This window comes from Giraffa tippelskirchi, chromosome 7 (assembly GCF_054371585.1).
Source record: "Giraffa tippelskirchi isolate mGirTip1 chromosome 7, T2T-mGirTip1v1.2.pri, whole genome shotgun sequence".
Lineage (NCBI taxonomy): Eukaryota > Metazoa > Chordata > Mammalia > Artiodactyla > Giraffidae > Giraffa > Giraffa tippelskirchi.
The window spans coordinates 85,113,433-85,131,727 of NC_137281.1; the positions used below are offsets into that span (position 1 = coordinate 85,113,433).

Consider the following 18,295-nt stretch of genomic DNA (forward strand, 5'->3'; position numbering starts at 1 on the left):
ACTATTTTGCCCTTTACCACCAGATGAGATGTGGGAGCAGTTTCAGAGAAACGTGGATAACAGTATTTTAGGGGCACAGAAAGATAGAAAAGTGAAAGTGTCAGTCATTCAGTCGTGTCTGACTCTTTGTGACCTCGTGGACTGTAGCCTCTGTCCGTAGAATTCTCCAGGCAAGAATACTGGAGTGAGTTGCCATTCCCTTCTCCAGGGCATCTTCTCAACCCAGGGATCAAACCCAGGTTTCCCACATTGCAGGCAGATTCTTTACCATGTGATCCATCAGGGAAACCCTGAAAAAGACTCCCACAACCACCAAGGAACTTTACTAGCAAGGCTAGCATGGTATTGGGGGACAGTGACAACTGTCACAGAATTAAGGGGAGCTGTCCCACAATTATGGGTAGACAAACATATCTGTCAGCACAGAATGATGCTGTGTTGGTCAACACAGAATGACCAAGGGGGGAAAAATGAGAGAGAGGAGAATGAGGAAAGCCAGCTGGAGTGTTTCTTCTTAAAATTAAACCTCTCTGAGCTTTGAACACATCCTGAGAATATTTTCTTCTCTCTTGTTCATCAAAGTGCTTGTGAAAGGTACACATTCCTCAGTTACAGTTTAAAAAAGAAAAATGTGGCCCACAGGCACTGAGGTGGGCCTGCAGAACCTTGCTGGAGCTCCTGTTTTCTGCATGCTTCTGGGACCCTCCATCTTTGACAGTGAAAACAACCCTACTGAGATGGAAGACAGAAGTCTCTGCTAACTCCCATCAGAAGGGAGGGCTCTTATATCCCACCCCCCGAATTCAGGTCCCTCTGCCTCCACAAGCCCCATACTGGGCTGTTATCTTCTTTGTGTTCACAGAAACCCAGAGTGGCAAAATAATTAAAAAGGCAGGAAGTACACAGTGCATTACAAATGAAGCAAGTCACCTTCCTGAATCCTTTCTGTATTTACTTCACTTTGTGTATACATACTTTGACCCTACAATTATACTTCTCTGCTTCCATTACGTTTTCCATGATAAGGGATACGTTGGCTTTAATGGGGAGAATTAGAACTCCAGGCTGTATCTGGGGCTGGGAACGTGTGGTAAGAAGAGAATGCTCTGCATTTTAGAGTATGGGCTCCAAATGAGGGGCTGCCTCTATGCTGCCACATATGGGTTTCCTTTGAGGCATTTGAGATCAAAGAAAATGAGCAAAGGAGAAGCAAATATAAAACACACATTTGACACATACAGATGTTAAATATCTTAATTATAAGTGATTGTAATGCAGCATCAGCTTGTGGTACCGTAACATGAACCACAGAGATGACCGATTAAGATCAGAGGAGAGGAGAGACAGCACTTGGTTCTGACAGTTGTTAAGTGTTATGGCTTCATTTTTTTCAGGCCAACAATGCCCATTATTCTAGAGAACAGCAGCATGCTTTCTTTCAAAGGGAGGGTCCCCGCCTTTGCTCTCCATTCTTAGCATTCCATGCATCTCCCTTTCCCCACCCCTCCATTCTGACAGCTTGTTAAATGACTAGAAATCCACAAATCTAGCAACTGAAAAACAAATATTTATTTAATGTTATCCAAATTCAGGTTTTAGGTCCCTGAGAAAAAATTATAAAGTCTCTTAACATCCATCACCTGGTTCCTATAAAGTGACCTATATGAGTAGTTTTTTTATTTTTTAACTGCCAAAAACTTATTTTGCAAAACAACAGCAACAAAACAAAAACTCCACAAAGATTTAGAAGGGAGACTGTATGCCAAGATGTGTTTCCCAGGCCATTCTTCTAGGCCAAAGAAAACTACTCAAGAGGGGTAATCGCTTGTTTTTGTATGGTATTTAACCAATGTCCTGGAACAAGTGGAAAGGAGTAGTCAACACCGGCTAAAAACCACTTTCCCAAGAGTAATGGGAGAGACTGCGTCTGGCACAGGGACTGGGGCACCCATGCAGACACAGCCACGCTGAAGGGCTGGGTTCTGCTCTAGAAGATTCTCTGAAATTCAGATTTTTAAAGACTTTATTTACCTTTATTATTCTTCAAGGCAGCAAGAACAAGGCGGCAGATGTCTGCAGGCTATAGAATTGAACATGTTTAGTTACTAACCATCATCATTCTGGAAATTGACAAAGACTCCTTTTCCCGAGGTCATTTCTGAACCCCACCAGGGAGAGGTAAGCTGCCTGCTACCTGGAGCTGCCACTTGGGATGATATTTGTGTCTGGCCTCTGGGGCTCAACAGCAGCCACAGAGGCAGTGGCATGAGGTTCACTGTTGTGTAACAGGAGAGACTCTGCCTTATTAATGCAAGTCCTCAGGTTTCTATAACTTCATCTCAAAGAAGTATGAAAAGGAAGAATAACCAAAATTCAGGTTACAGATGGTAAAGGCTCTTTTTTAGAACAGTGCATGTGGTAGTTAGATGCATTTAGTAACTTTAAAAAAGAAACATTTTCACATACTTATCTCAAGAAAGGGTATCAGGTTTCATTTCCCATATATTACAAATAGCAAAAACAGACTTCTAATCCCACAAACACTAAGAAGCTTACAATGCTTTTATAACTCAGGTACATGGAGACACCCAGTGGTGAGAAAAATGGTCTGACTTATCCCTCAACCCAGGGATGTCTGGCTCTCACCACCACATCCAATGGCCCTTAATCTGTGGGAAGAAATTCTACGGGGAGGAAGGAAGCATAAAGTTAAAAAGAAATATGCACACTATACATATATATATTTACAGTAAACTTCAGTAACCAGAATATTAACAAAAATAGCTTCAAGTAGTCCTTGATTTTTTTTAATCTATTTAATACTGATGGTCCGAGGAAAAAAAGATAAAAGCTAGATGGGTCATATTAAAAACTTTTCTTTCTTTTTTGGCAGCTTTCTGTAACATTTATTCATGCAGTGCTATGTGTGAATGCTTGGGGAGAAGTGATGAAGTGGTCACATCATTTGTGTGAGCTCATGGTGGAAATCCACCAGCAGATAAACAGGTTCATATATGGCCTTCCGTTTAATCTATTCAAAGAGAAAGGCCTGGATAAATTAGAATGAAACCCTCCTGTTTAGGGATCACCATGTCTCTGGGACATTTAAAAAATATTAGAGGAACCTGATTCTAGGAACAGTATGGCTATTGAAACTTCGGCCCATGCAATACATTTGGCAGGAACTAACCAGGGGTTAAACCAGCATTGCTTATTATGACATCAAACATTGCTGAAAAACAAAACAGGTCTTCTCTTCTTCACTGGATAACCACCGAGGTCTCAAACATGCTCTGATGGCCTGATGGAGACAACTGCTTTTTTTTTAACTTTCCCAAGAATATAACATGGAGTGTTTCTCAAAAATCTTAAAATAGAGGGCTTAGGCTTTTTGCTTACAAATCCTTGAAAGAAAATTATATTCTATACCAGCTCCTAACTATCCCAAAATAAACCCAAAGGATTTTGCTTTCATGGTTAAGAAAGGTTTATATGTTTTCTTCAAATGTTAGAAATCAGTGGGTCCCTCTAGCCCACAATGTCCCCCCAGTTCCACACTCACCTCTGGGAAGGGAAAAAGGGAGGGAGGAGAGGCAACTACAAAGACCTCCACAACTGACCCAAATCCCAAGGCCCTGGGCACTCTGTTCAGCAAAATCTCTTGTCGGATACAGCAGCCAAGGCACAGCTGGTACCATCCCTGGCAGGCTTCAAAGAAGACTTTCCGCTTCGGCAGGAGGCCCACCTGGGACTCAGCACACAAGGTCTTGGTTGTATGCTAGGGCAAGAGGCAGGGCCACAATCAGGATGGATACTGTGGACCAGGTGATGAAGCCCCAAGATGAGATGTGTTTACCACTCTGTAGCCAAAAGGGATACACATCTGCCAGTTCAGACCATAAACTCATTATTCCCAAAGAGAGCTAGCTGTTGGGCCGAGCTGCAGTCTGGGTCCACAGTTTTCCTGCGGCCAGACACAACTATCCCCTCTGGGGTCTCTTTGGTTTTCTGAGGTGAGTTTTTCACATTCTTTAATTTTTGTTTGCCCTTTTCAGGGTTGAAGGTTCCTCTGCTGATGAACTGAGGCTTGTCTTCTAGGGATCTGGTCTGGCCCGATGGCCCTTCCATCCCCAGGGCCTCACCAGCTGAGGAAGCTCGGTAGAAAGGAGACTTGGAATAAATCTGAAATCGTCTTCTGGTCCCATGAGAAGATGCAGTGCCAGATGAATATAAAGAAGAGACTGACGAGTCCACTGAATCCAGTGAGTCCTGCTGCTTTTTGAGCTGTTTCCGCAACTTGCTTGAAGGTTCCGACTTGCCAGCTGCCTTCGTAGAGATAAGGGCTAAGCTTCTCTCTAATGCAAGAAAGAGACCAAAGCTGTAAATGACAGTTCTCTCTGAACCAAATCATCGTATGATGAAGAGGTGTCACTGCTCACATGTGAAAGTGGGTGGGCTAAGATCTGGAGGGTCCAGGGTGACCTGCTTTGGGCACAGTCACAACTCAAGAAGAGCTCACCACCCATCTCTACACCATCCATATTGTTTCAGAATCAACCCTGAGGAAGCTGGAGTGGGACCATGCCATTAGAAGAGGCCTACAACCATCCCCATGATTTAAAACACTGCCAGAATACATAGTAAATACCACATCTCGCAGAAACACGGCAGGCAGTTAAAGACTTCCTTGGGTCCAGTCCCATCTCATAGCAGGGCACGGCTCCCAATACCTGCCCTTAGAAAATGGGTCATGAGTCAGTAAGACAACGTGAGCTATGACTGCTGGCTTTCCTCTGTGGTAAATACAGAGGAAACATTACATTACAAAAGAACTACGTTACACTGAAGACTTGGTCTGATGAACAATTTATACAGAAGCTTCAGGAAGACTGGTGTATTTCAGCTCCTTAGGACACTGCCATTTCATGTAAGGTCAAGGGCCTTCTTGAAAGAGACTGTTTTTGCTTGGGAATCCTTATTCTTCCTTTGCAAAACAAATCTGGAGTCTTTGGTCTAACATGTTCATATACCTGATTTCTCAGAGATGGCACCTTCAGATTCAATATTCAAATTTTCTGAGCTATCAGCAGTCCCTATGGAGGCCTCAGACTCAAGGGTTTCATCATCAGAAGCACGTGGTTCCAGGACAAGCATCTCAAATGTTAGTTCTTCCCTGTAAGATACAATCAAGACATAATTATCATTGGATAAGAAATAGAAGGAAGCCAACAGGAAAGCAGACCTTCTGTGAATGTCAGGAATTTAGGTAGCAAAAACAGTCACATTTCTTACTGTTCCCTTCCAGGGTGGTGATAAGGACCTGTATACCTGATGTGAAGAGCCAACTCACTGGAAAAGACCCTGATGCTGGGGAAGATTGAAGGCAGAAGGAGAAGGGGATGACAGAGGACAGGATGGTTGGATGGCATCACCAACTCAATGGACATAGGTTTGAGTAAACTAAGGGAGATAGTGAAGAATAGGGAAGCCTGGCTTGCTGCAGTCCATGGGGTCGGAAAGAGCTGAACATGACTTAGTGAATGAACAAGTCACAGTCACAGTAAAGGTTAAAGACAGCAAAGGCTGGGACCTATAATCGGGCTAAGGGTGAGGCAGAGGAAGATGCTAAACCTGTAAGATCCTTTGATAAAATGAACTCTGGGCTGCTAATCAGGAGATTGGGATTCTAAACTCACTCTAAACTCATTCATAATACATCAGGAAAGTACTTTCCTCTTTCTGGACCTTAACTTTCTCATCCACAAAAACAATGAGACTAAACTAGATGGTCTCTACGATTCCTTCCAGCTCTTAAACTATTTTCTACAAAATTTTATTAGCTGCTACACACTATATCCTCTACCTTCTTTGGTCAAGGAGAGACCTCTAGATCTCCTAAATGAAATGAAACAGACTGACCTCTTCTGTCCTTTTAAACCTTTGCCATCTCCACTTAAGACTATTCTCTACTCCTCCTTATCAATCACTCACCTCCTCTCAGCCATGCCTCCTCATTCCCTGAAGTCTTTGGTACGTGGCTCCTAATCTTACTTTCTCACTACTGGCTGACACCACTCTGATTCATTTTAATCAATATCTTTGTTAAAAGCTCATGTTAATACCCTAACACCAAAGTTCCTTTACAAATGTGCAATTCCTAATAACCTTTTCTCCACTCTATGTAGGCAATTTTCCCCAGTGGGCAGACCCTGGAGTTTGTCGATCCACTCCTCCACTCTGTCCACTGCCTCCTTTTCCTTCCAAGTTTAACTCCATTTTCATCAATTCTCCTCCTTTTCAGAGCCCTCTTAGCTTCTCTTCCACTCTACCCAGCTTTAAACTATTCATCCTTTAATATCTCCAATACCTGGCTTGAGATTCATGGACAGTCTTTGCAAGGATATTCTCGTAGTGTCGCCAACAACTCACTGCTTCAATGACAACTGTCATAAGCAGTGCACATTCACATCTCTGAGACTATGTTCATACGTTTTCCTTTCTCTGGGACCTTCACCTTCCTGGCAAATTCCTATTCATCCTTCAATACTTCCAATGCCATTTTCATCAAAGCTGAATTAGCTCCTCTTTTCAGATCATTTTTGTATCAACTAGCTAGCTGCTCATCAAAGTAGACCATTTCTACCTTATCATGTTCAGCACAGTTGAGCCCTAGCTGCTTTTTCAGCTTGTCCAAATTCTAGAAGCAATCCTGACAAGCAAAAAGTATTTAAAAGACTCATAATCTCTTATGAATCAAGCTCTCAGACCTGGGATCCTGAAACTCAGGAACAAAAATCCCCTTAAAACTTGAGTCATCACTGTCAATCAGTACACAGTACCTTCAGAGAGAAACACGGGATGTTCACATTATACCCAAGAAGTAGTGTTACCATCCTTGCTCCAGGAATGGCAGAGGTCACAGAGCGGTTTATTTGCCTCTCCCTCAAATTGCAACTAATTTCCCTACCCGGTGTCCCAGCACCTCTAAGAGTTGCTGCCTTACCCTGACCATCAAGTTGCTGACCCCATGGTTATACTGATCTTCAGATAATAATGTTCCTTTATGGAGTTCTGAATCATCTTAGCCTGGGAATCCTTATTCCTCCTTTAAAAGAAAAATCTGTCACCAAGACTGGTGACCTGTTAGGAATCTTGGCTAAGATTGACACACCCTGTCCAGTCAGCCTTTTGAGAATCTCCACTGTAGCAGCTTCAGATCTCCCAGCTCATGAGCATCCTTCCCTGAGGTGACAACTTTCGCACTGCTACCTGAGTACGGACAGCATGTCCTTGTCATCTCCACATCCCCTGTACCCTGACGTAAAGTCTGACTTACAATAAGGAAGAATAAGCAGAGGGCAGGAGGAAGGAAATGGAAACAGGTAATGGTTGCTTGCTTTCCTTCCAGTGACTCACTTCTCTTTCTGCAGATTCTCAATCTGCTCAGTCAGGACTCTCTCCTCCTGCTGCATAGCTGCCTGCTGCTGCTCAGTGATGTCAGTCTCCAGGGCCACCTCACTAGTCAAGGGCTCTTCCGTGACATCAGACATGGAGGGCAACCGAACCACAGCAGGAGAGGATGGACATGGATAGTTTCCTCGACGAAGACGCCCCTTGCCCTGCAAAGAAAAATACATGTTAAAGGTAAACTGAGTGACTCCATCAGTTTTACTTGGCCCAGTTAGGATAACAAGTGTAATATTTCCATCACACCTAGTGAATGGTGGGAATAAGTGGAAACATTCTATGAGACCTAAAATATTTAGTGAGATACCATATCCATCAAACACATTTAGGCTAAGTATTTCTTAGAGCACTGGAAGATGGGTATGTAGGTGGGTGGGAGCGTAAGAACACACCGTGTACTGGGATGAGATTCTCTTTTTCAACTAAGGTATAGTTGTTTTACAATGTTATATTAGTTTCTTTTGCTGTACAATGAAGTGAATCAGCTATATATATACATACATTCCCCTCCCTCTTGAACCTCCGTCCCTCCTCCCAACTCCTACCCTTCTAAGTTATCTCTGAGCTCCAAACTAAGCTCCCTGTGCTATAAACCAACTTCCCACTAGCTATTTTACACATTGTAGTGTATATGTGTCAATCCTAATCTTTATAATGATATGAGATTCTTCTTTTAATCTAAGCTATACCTCCTGCAAACTAAATATCCACACATGGCTATTTAAATTTTAATTAATTAAAGTTAAATGGGATGTGGGGGAGGGATAAACTGGGAGACTGGAATTGACATATGTGTATGTGACATGTGTGCATATTACTATACATAAAACAGATAACTAATAAGGACCTACTGTACAGCACAGGGAACTCTACTCAATACTCTGTGATGGCCTATATGGGAAAAAAAAATTCTTTAAAATGAGTGGATATATGTATAACTGATTCACTTCACTGTACACCTGAAACTAACACAACATTGTAAATCAACTATACTCCAATAAAACTTTTTTTAATTAAATAGAAGTAAAAATTTAGCTCTGCAATCACCCTAGCCAGATTTCAAAAGTTCAATAGCCACAGGTGGTTAGTGACTACCACAAGGAAAAGTGCAGATATACAGCATCTCTATCATCAAACAAAGTTCTGAGGGACAATACTGCTCTATTAACGTTAACCTTGGAATATATACTCTCTCTAGGATGACTATACAAAACAGGTCCTAAAACTCAGCTTTATTTTTTAAAAAATATCATTTATAAATTATAGGGTGTTAGTGAGAGATATTCTCTAAGAACAACTCAAGAAACTTCCTTCTTGAGATCAGAGGGGGAATAATCTCATTGTTTTAACTGGTTACTTTGTATGTAACTTTAGCCTCTGATAATGACAATTAAACCTCCTGATGAGAACAACTGGACCAAACATAAAAAACCTAACAGATTTTTGAAGGCACTACAGAGCTAAAAAGGCAGACCAAAGAGAGGTTGGCCCAGTATTCAGGGCTAATTTATATTTAAGAAGAGGGAGATGAGAGTCTGAACAGAGCTTTTGACAGACTACAGCAGGAGTCAGCAAAACATGGGCCTTGGGCCAAATGTGTCCTAAAGTCAGATTTTGTAAATAAAGCTTTACTGAAATACTTTTCTGCTCATTAATTCATGCATTGTCTATGGCTCTTCTGCAGAATAATGGTAGCATTGATAGTTGTAACAGCTTCCATGTTCCACAAAGCCTCAAGTATTTAGGCTATGGTCCTTTATAGAAAATTTGCCAAGCCCTGGGATAAGATTAGTAGTCCAGACCCAGGCAAGGGTGTGAGCTGTAGTCGGGTGTTGAGTGTGGACTCCATCCATGCCTCATGCTGGGACCCCTAAGGTTTGTAAATTGAAATTATTATAGTTATTGCAGATACTGCAGGCTAGCTTCAAGTTGTCTGAATGGTTCAAAAAAACTGTAATCCCTAAAACTGGATTCAAGTAATCTCAGATTGCTAGTGTCCTACAACCTGGCAGAAAACAATGAAAACACTCTCTGGAGGAAAGTAACACTATCTCAGGTTTCAAAATATTTTTACAAATAATTTTTAAAAATACTTTGCTCACATACAATAAAAGGTAATCAAGCACAAAAGGAGACAAGACAATGTAAATGGAAACCAGTAAAAACAACAGAAACCCGCAATGACACCAGATATTAGGACTATCAGAACAGACTTAAAACAACCATGCTGAAAGACACAGAAAGACATAGTTTAACTAGTGGACTGGAATAGGTCAAAAGAAAATATAAAGAATCAAGCAGAGAAAACAAAACAAATTTTTTTTTAGAAAGATTCAGTAAAGAAGGTAAGAGGACACAATAAAAAGATCTCCCATATGCAAAAAGATTACTAGGAGAAAAGAGAGATCCTATAGGAGAAATACCAAAGAAATAATAGCAGAACATCTTTCAAAACCAATTAAAGATATCAACCTACTGGCTGAAGAAAATCTTCAACCTCTAGGAAAGATAAACATTGGGTTGGCCAAAAAAGTTCGTTCGGGTCTTTCCATCTGATGTTATACGAAAAGCCAGAGCAAACTTCTTGGCCAATCCAATAAAAAGAAGTCCATACCCATACCTAGAGACAGCTGCTAAAAAATAAAGGCAAGAGAAAATCTAAAAAGAAGTCAGAAAAAAATGTATCTGCAACAAAGAAGCAACTATTTGATTCAAGGTTTACTTTTCAACAGAAACAATGAAAGTCAGAAAACAACAAATGGTATTTTCAAAAGATGAAAGGAAAAACTAACTGCCTGTCTAGAATTCTATACATTGCAAAAGCAGCCTTCAAGAATGAAGTTCAAATAAAGACATTTTCAGACATACTAAGATAGGAAATCTGTCACCAGCAGATCTGCACTAAAGGAAGGGCAGACAGAAAATGACCCAAAGAGAAAAGTCAAGGAGAAAGACATGAAGAGCAGTGAAAACAGTAAATATGTAAGTCTAAATGAATTTTCATAAAACATAAGAATAATGTACTGCATTTAAAATACACAGATAATTTAAAACATCTGCATAACAACAACAGCAACTATATCATACAATAGCTAAAGCATATTAAAGAACTTGCACTATCTAGGAAAAAAATAAAAGCACCAACTGACTTTGATAAATCACAGAAGTCTGTTGTAATCTTTAGGTTGAAAACTAAAAGAAGAGTAAAAAAGTATAAAACTTTAAAACTAAGGAAAAAATGGAATATAATATGTAGTCAAAAGAAAAAGGAAAAAAAGAACTAAATAGGCAAGAAAGAAACAAAACATAAACCAGGTAGGAAAAATTAAAAGCACAAAATAAAATAGTAGATTTAAATGAAAATATATCAGTGATTACATTAAATTAAGTAGATTAAATGCTTTAGTTAAAAACCTGAAGATTATCAGACTGTATTTAAAAAAAGAAAACTCAACTATATTAAGTTTACAAGGCATGCATATGAAATATTCAGAATTCAGGAGGGCTGAAAGCAAAAAGGCAGGAGTAAAAGACATACCATGTCAGCAGAGAGAAAACAAGTGTCTACACACAAATCAGTAAAGTAATAGACCTAAACAACTAATAGACCTAAACACAAGTTATCTAATAGACATATAGAATTCATGACCTAACAACTACAGGATATTTTAAAGCACACACAGCAAAGACAATAATAAATTTCCCAGGATTGAAACAGTTTATCTGACCTTTGAAGTAATTTAAAGTAAGTTTTCTGATAGTGAAATTACAAAGAGAAAACTAAAAATCCCTATGTATGCAGAATTTAAGAAACAGACTTCTATGGATCAAGAGGATGTGATACATATATGAAATAATGCAATTTGCAGCAACATGGATGGACCTAGAGACCATCATACTACATGAAATAAGTCAGAAAGAGAAAGGCCAATGTCATGTGACATCACTTATATATGGAATCTAAAATATGACACAAATGAACTTATCTATGAAACAGAAACAGATTCCCAGACACATAGCACAGACTTGTGGTTGCCAAGGGGGATAGTGAGGGAGAGATGGATTAGGAGTTTGGGATTAGCAGATATAAACTATTATATATAGAATAGATAAATAACAAAGCCCTACTGTATAGCTCAGGGAACTATATTCAATATTCTGTGATAAAATCATAATGGAAAAGAATATGAGAATGATATATGTGTGCTGTACAGCAGAAATTAACACAACACTGTAAATCAACTATACTTGAATAAAATTTAAAAAAAGAAAAAGAAATAGACTTCTAAAACATCCATAGCCAAAGAAGAAATCACAACAGGAATTTAAAAATTCTTTGAACTAAAAACAACAATATCAAAACCTGTGGGATACAGTGCAACCCTGTTGATCTTAAAGTTATAAGCTTTATATGCATACATTAGAAAAAAAGGCTAAAAATTAAAAAGGTAAGTACTTTAGAAAAAAAGGTATCTATTTTAGAAAACTAGGGAAAAACAACAAAATAAACCCAAGGAGAAAAAAAGGAAATAAAGTAAATAGACACTAGAAGAGGACCAAAGAGGATCAAATGCAGCTCTTTGAAACAATAAAGAATTTTAAATGTTGGCAAAATTCACAAGAAAGAAAGAAATCACAAATAACCAAAAGCAGGAATGAAAAAGGCAGCATCATCCAAATCTAGTAGACATGAAAAAGAAAAGAGGCTACTATGAACAACTCTGTGTTAATAAATCTGAAATTTTATACAAAGTGGAGAAATTTCTACAAAAGTCCAAGTAACTAATACTGTCAAGGAAATAAAAAAACGTGATTAATTTTATCAACTTAATATATAAATAAAATCTTTATAGAGAGAAAACTGGAAGCTTAGATGATTTCACCAGTAAGAAATAACAAATTCTTCCACAGAATTAAAAATAAGGACTACTCTCCTGCTTGCCACAACTAGAGAAAAAAAACCCACACAACAATGAAGACCCAGCACATCCATAAATAAATAAAAATTACTAAAAGAAAGGACTACTCTCCAACTCATTTTTAGAGGCCAGCATAAACTAGATATTAAAACATAGGACATTAAAAGGAGAGTCTATTATAGGACAATTTTACTCAAACACAGGTGCAAAAATTCTAAACATACTATAAACCAATCTCAATAAAAATCCCAAGACAATTTTTGTGAAGCTGATTCTATAATTTATATGGCAATATATGCAGAGCCAAGAATAGTCAAAACACTATTGAAGAAGGTAGAGTGACTTGTTCTAGCAGGTATTTTTGGAAAGCTATACTAATTGAAATGGTGGTGTTGATACAAAGATAGTCAAAATAGACTAGAAAGAGATCCACCCATATAAAGACCACTCCCTACATTATATCACATACAAAAATATTTTCAGGTGGATTATACACCTAAATGTAAAAGGCAAAACAATAAAGCTTGTAGACGATAATAATAAAGATTATCTTCATAACTTAAGATTGTTAAAAAATTCTTAAACATGAACCTAAAAGTACTAATCTAAAGGAAAAGAAATGGTAGGGACCTAACAGAAACAGAAGATATTAAGAAGAGTTGGCAAGAATACACAGAAGAACTGTACAAATAAGATCTTCATGACCCAGATAATCACGATAGTGTGTTCACTCACCTAGAGCCAGACATCCTGGAATGTGAAGTCAAGTGGGACTTAGGAAGCATCACTACGAACAAAGTTAGTGGAAGTGATGGAATTCCAGTTGAGCTATTTCAAGTCCTAAAAGATGATGTTGTGAAAGTGCTGCACTCAATATGCCAGCAAATTTGGAAAACTCAGCAGTGGCCACAGGACTGGAAAAGGTCAGTTTTCATTCCAATCCCAAAGAAAGGCAATGTCAAATGCTCAAACTACTGCACAATTGCACTCATCTCACATGCTAGTAAAGTAATGCTCAAAGTTCTCCAAGCCAGGCTTCAACAGTATGTGAACTGTGAACTTCCAGATGTTCAAGCTGGATTTGGAAAAGGCAGAGGAACCAGAGATCAAATTGCCAACATCTGTTGGATCATCGAAAAAGTAAGACAGTTCCAGAAAAACATTTACTTCTGCTTTATTGACTACGCCAAAGCCTTTGACTGTGGATCACAACAAAATGTGGAAAATTTCTTAAAGAGATGGGAATACCAGACCACCTGACCTGCCTCTTGAGAAATCTGTATGCAGGTCAAGAAACAACAGTTAGAACAGGACATGGAACAACTGACTGGTTCCAAATTGGGAAAGGAGTATATCAAGGCTGTATATTGTCACCCTGCTTATTTAACTTATATGCAGAGTACATCATGAGAAATGCTGGGCTGGAGGAAGCACAAGCTGGAATCAAGATTGCCAGGAGAAATATCAATAACCTCAGATATGCAGATGACACCACCTTTATGGCAGAAAGTGAAGAATTAAAGAGCCTCTTGATGAAAGTGAAAGAGGAGACTGAAAAAGTTGGCTTAAAACTCAACATTCAGAAAACTAAGATCATGGCATCTGGTCACATCACTTCATGGCAAATAGATGGGGGAACAGTGGAAACAGTGGCTGACTTTATTTTTCTGGGCTTCAAAATCACTGCAGATGGTGATTTCAGCCATGAAATTAAAAGATGCTTACTCCTTGGAAGGAAAGTTATGACCAACCTAGACAGCATATTAAAAAGCAGAGACATTATTTTGTCAACAAAGGTCCGTCTAGTCAAGGCTATGGTTTTTCCAGTGGTCATGTATGGATTTGAGAGTTGGACTATAAAGAAAGCTGAGTGCCGAAGAGTTGATGCCTTTGAACTGTGGTGTTGGAGAAGACTCTTGAGAGTCCCTTGGAATACAAGGAGATCCAATCAGTCCATGCTAAAGGAAATCAGTCCTGGGCGTTCACTGGAAGGATTGATGCTGAAGCTGAAACTTCAATACTTTGGCCACCTGATGTGAAGAGCTGACTCATTTGAAAAGACCCTGATGCTGGGAAGGATTGAGGGTAGGAGGAGCAGGGGATGACAGAGGATGAGAAGGTTGGATGGCATCACCGACTCGATGGACATGGCTTTGGGTGGACTCCGGGAGTTGGTGATGGACAGGGAGGCCTGGTGTGCTGCGGTTCATGGGGTCGCAAAGAGTCGGACATGACTGAGCAACTGAACTGAATTACCAGATGAAAAACATATGGAATCTTTGCTCAAGAAGATAACAAGTTTTGGCAAGATGGAATTATGAAGTTGCCTGTAAAAGGGCAGAAAGTAGTGGAACAAAATGGTAAATGTGTTGTTCAATAAAGTTTTTGGTGAAAATTAAAGATGTGCCTTTTATTATTACTCAAAAAACCAAAGAACTTTTTGGCCAACAAAATACCATGTTCATGGATTGGAAGAATTAATATTGTTAACGTCACCACACTATCCAATGCAATCTACAGATTCAATATAATCCCTATCAAAACACCTAAGAAATTTTCCACAGAACTACAACTAATTCTAAAATTTGTATGAAAACATAGAATATTCCAATAGCCAAGCCAATCTTGAGAAAGAAAAACAAAACTGGAAGTATCACATTCTCTAATTTCAAAATATACTGCAAAGCTACAATGATCAAAATAGTTTGGTACTGGAAAACACATAAAGATCAATAGAACAGACATTGAGTACCCAGAAATAAACTCATGCGTATAGTTAATTAATCTACAACAAAGAAAGCAAGGATATACAAGAGGAAAAGACAGCTTCTTCAACAAATTGTTGGGACAACTGGACAGCTACATGCAAAAGAATAAAACTTTCTCAAACTAAATACAAAAATAAATACAAAATGCATTAAAGACTTAAATGTAAGACCTGAAACTCCTAGAAGAAAACATAGGCAGTATACTCTTTGACATTGGTGCTTACAATATTTTTTTGAATAAGTCTCCTCAGGCAAGGGAAACAAAAGCAAAAATAAACAAATGGGACTACATCAAAATAAAAAGCTTTTGTACAGCAAAGGAAGTTATCAACAAAATTAAAAGGCAGCCTACCGAATGTGAGAGGATATTTGCAAATGATATATCTAACAAGTAGTTAATATCCAAAATACTCAAAGAACTCATACAACTCAACTTCAAACAACAAACAACCTAATTAAAAAATGAGCAGAGCACCTGCATAGACATTTTTTCCAAAGACAACGTATAGATGGTCCAAAGACTCATGAAAAGATGCTGGACATCACTATCATCAGAGAAATGCAAGTCAAAACTACAATGAGGTATCACCTCACACCTGTCAGAATGGTTATTATCCAAAAGATAGCACGTAAGTGTTGGTGAGGATATGGAGAAAAGGGAACCCTTGTGTACTACTGGTAGGAATGTAAATTGGTACAGCTGCTAGGAAAATACTATGAAGGTGCCTCAAAAAATTAAAAATACTACTGTATTATCTTGCAATTCCACTCCTGGGTATTTATCATAGGAAAACAAAAACACTAATTCAAAAAGATCTATACACCCCTATGTTCACTGCAGCATTATTTACAATAGTCCACATGTGAAAGCAACTTAAGTATCTACGGACAGAAGAATGAAGACGATGTGGTACACATACACGTACACACACATACACATACACACACACACAGGAATATTACTCAGTCATAAAAGAGAATGAAATCTTGTCATTAGCAACAACATGGATGGAACCAGGCTATGCTAACTGAAATAAGTCAAACAGGAAAAGACAAGTAATGCATGACTTCACTTATATGTGAAATATAAAAAAACAAACAGTCACAACAAAACAAACAGATTAATAGGTAGAGAAGAAACCCATGGTTGCCAAAGAGGAGAGGGATGAGTTAAACAGGTGAGGGAAATTAAGCGGTACAAATTTATAGTTATAAAATAAATAAGTCACAGGGATGTAATGGGGACTATAGTCAATTACATTGTAATATTAAAAACTCTGTACAGTGACAGGCTAGACTTATAATGGTGGTCATTTTTTAATGTATAAAAATATCAAATCACTATGTGCACTGCAGCACTATTTATAATAGCCAGGACAGGCAAGCAACCTAAATGTCCAACAATAGAGAAATGGATATAGAAGATGTGATACTTATATACAATGGAGTATTAATAAGTCATAAAAAAGAATGGAATTGTACCATTTGCAGAGACATGGATGGATTGAGAGATAGTCATACAGAGTAAAGTAAGGCAGAAAGAGAAAAACACCATACAGTATCATTTAGAAGTAGAATTTAGGAAAATAGTACATAGCAACTTATTTGCAAAGCAAACAGAGAAACAGACATAGAGAACAAACTTATAGATACCAGGGAAGAAGGGTGGGTGGGATGAACTGGGAGATTGGGATTGATATATATACACTACTATATATAAAGTAGATAACTAATGCTGCTGCTGCTGCTGCTAAGTCGCTTCAGTCATGTCCAACTCTGTGCGACCCCACAGACAGCAGCCCACCAGCCTTCCCCATCACTGGGATTCTCCAGGCAAGAACACTGGAGTGGGTTGCCATTTCCTTCTCCAATGCACGAAAGTGAAAAGTGAAAGTGAAGTCACTCAGTCATGTCCGACTCCTAGCGACCCCATGGACTTCAGCCTACCAGGCTCCTCCATCCATGGGATTTTCCAGGCAAGAGTACTGGAGTGAGGTGCCATTGCCTTCTCTGAGATAACTAATGGGAACCTACTTTATAGCACAGGGAATTCTACTCAGTGCTCTGTGGTCACCTAAATGGGAAGGAAATGTAAAAAAGAGGGGTATATGTATACATATAACTGGTTCACTTTGCTGGTAAAGCAGAAACTAACACAACATTGTAAAGCAACTATACTCCAATAAAAATTTTTAAAAAAGAAAAAACTTTATGTGATAATATCTTACAATTCTAAATTGGTCGAATAATAATATACTTTAAATAAGGTTCCAGCCCCACATCCTGAGGTTAATAAACTCTGTAATTTCAAGAATTAAAAAATTGAACCACTATACTGTATATTTGAATATAATATTATAAATCAATTACACTCCAAATAAAAAATAAGTAAATCAAAAAATAAGTATAATGAGAGGATGTGTGTAGGTTATAAGCAAATACTATGCCATTTTATATAAGGAACTTGAGTGTCCTAGAAATTTGCTATCTGGGTGGGGTCCTGAAACCAATCTCCTGTGGATACAGAGAGACAACTATACTTCTAGCACTTTTATTTTTAAACTTTCCATCCTTGATTCATCTAGATCAACATTTATCTCATTTTTTTCTAAAATATAGCTAGCCTTTTTTCCTTCACCATTTATAGAATAGTACACCTCTGAAATGCCAGTAGATCTCTTTTTCTTTGCACTTGAGGTGTGACTTAGGAGGCTAAAGATATAACACACTGATGGCTGTATGTCAGTATGGACTGCTACAAGAACTCTGGCATAAAAGGAAGATCTTATGTTGTCTATTGGCATACTGTGCTTCCTGTCCCATATTCTTCTACATGATCCTCATAAGTGTAACCCATGGTAGTCTTATGAGTCTGAAAGTTTAGCTCAGTCTCAACAGATCCTCTCTCCATCATGTTGGGTGTTACAACAATAAATGAATAGATGAATCTGGGAAGAACTGACAACCTTTATAAAATCAGTCTTCATTTTTAAATCATTTATTTATTTAAATCTTTTGTAATTCTTGGGGCCTAAGACTTGCTCTCTACATATCGTCAACATTTCTTGTTCTAGATTTCTTTGTTCAAGTGTATTCCTTGGTATTTTATGTTGCTGTTTTGAATGTATGTGCATGCTAATA

The 18,295-nt window shown here is 38.5% G+C and overlaps 1 protein-coding gene across 6 annotated transcripts in view; it reads right to left on the reverse strand.

Moving 5' to 3' along the window:
* Positions 1 to 1,549: 1,549 nt before the first annotated feature.
* MYO9A (myosin IXA) overlaps positions 1,550 to 18,295 on the reverse strand; it is a 223,508-nt gene continuing 206,762 nt past the window's right edge. For all 6 annotated transcript variants that reach the window (XM_081506178.1, XM_081506177.1, XM_081506176.1 and 3 more), the window contains 3 exons: positions 7,417 to 7,619; positions 5,031 to 5,173; positions 1,550 to 4,355 (listed from right to left, as the gene is read on the reverse strand). In XM_081506178.1, the coding sequence (XP_081362304.1) occupies positions 3,892 to 4,355; positions 5,031 to 5,173; positions 7,417 to 7,619 (810 nt within the window). In that variant the 3' untranslated portion in view covers positions 1,550 to 3,891. The remainder of the gene's footprint in view (positions 4,356 to 5,030; positions 5,174 to 7,416; positions 7,620 to 18,295) is intronic.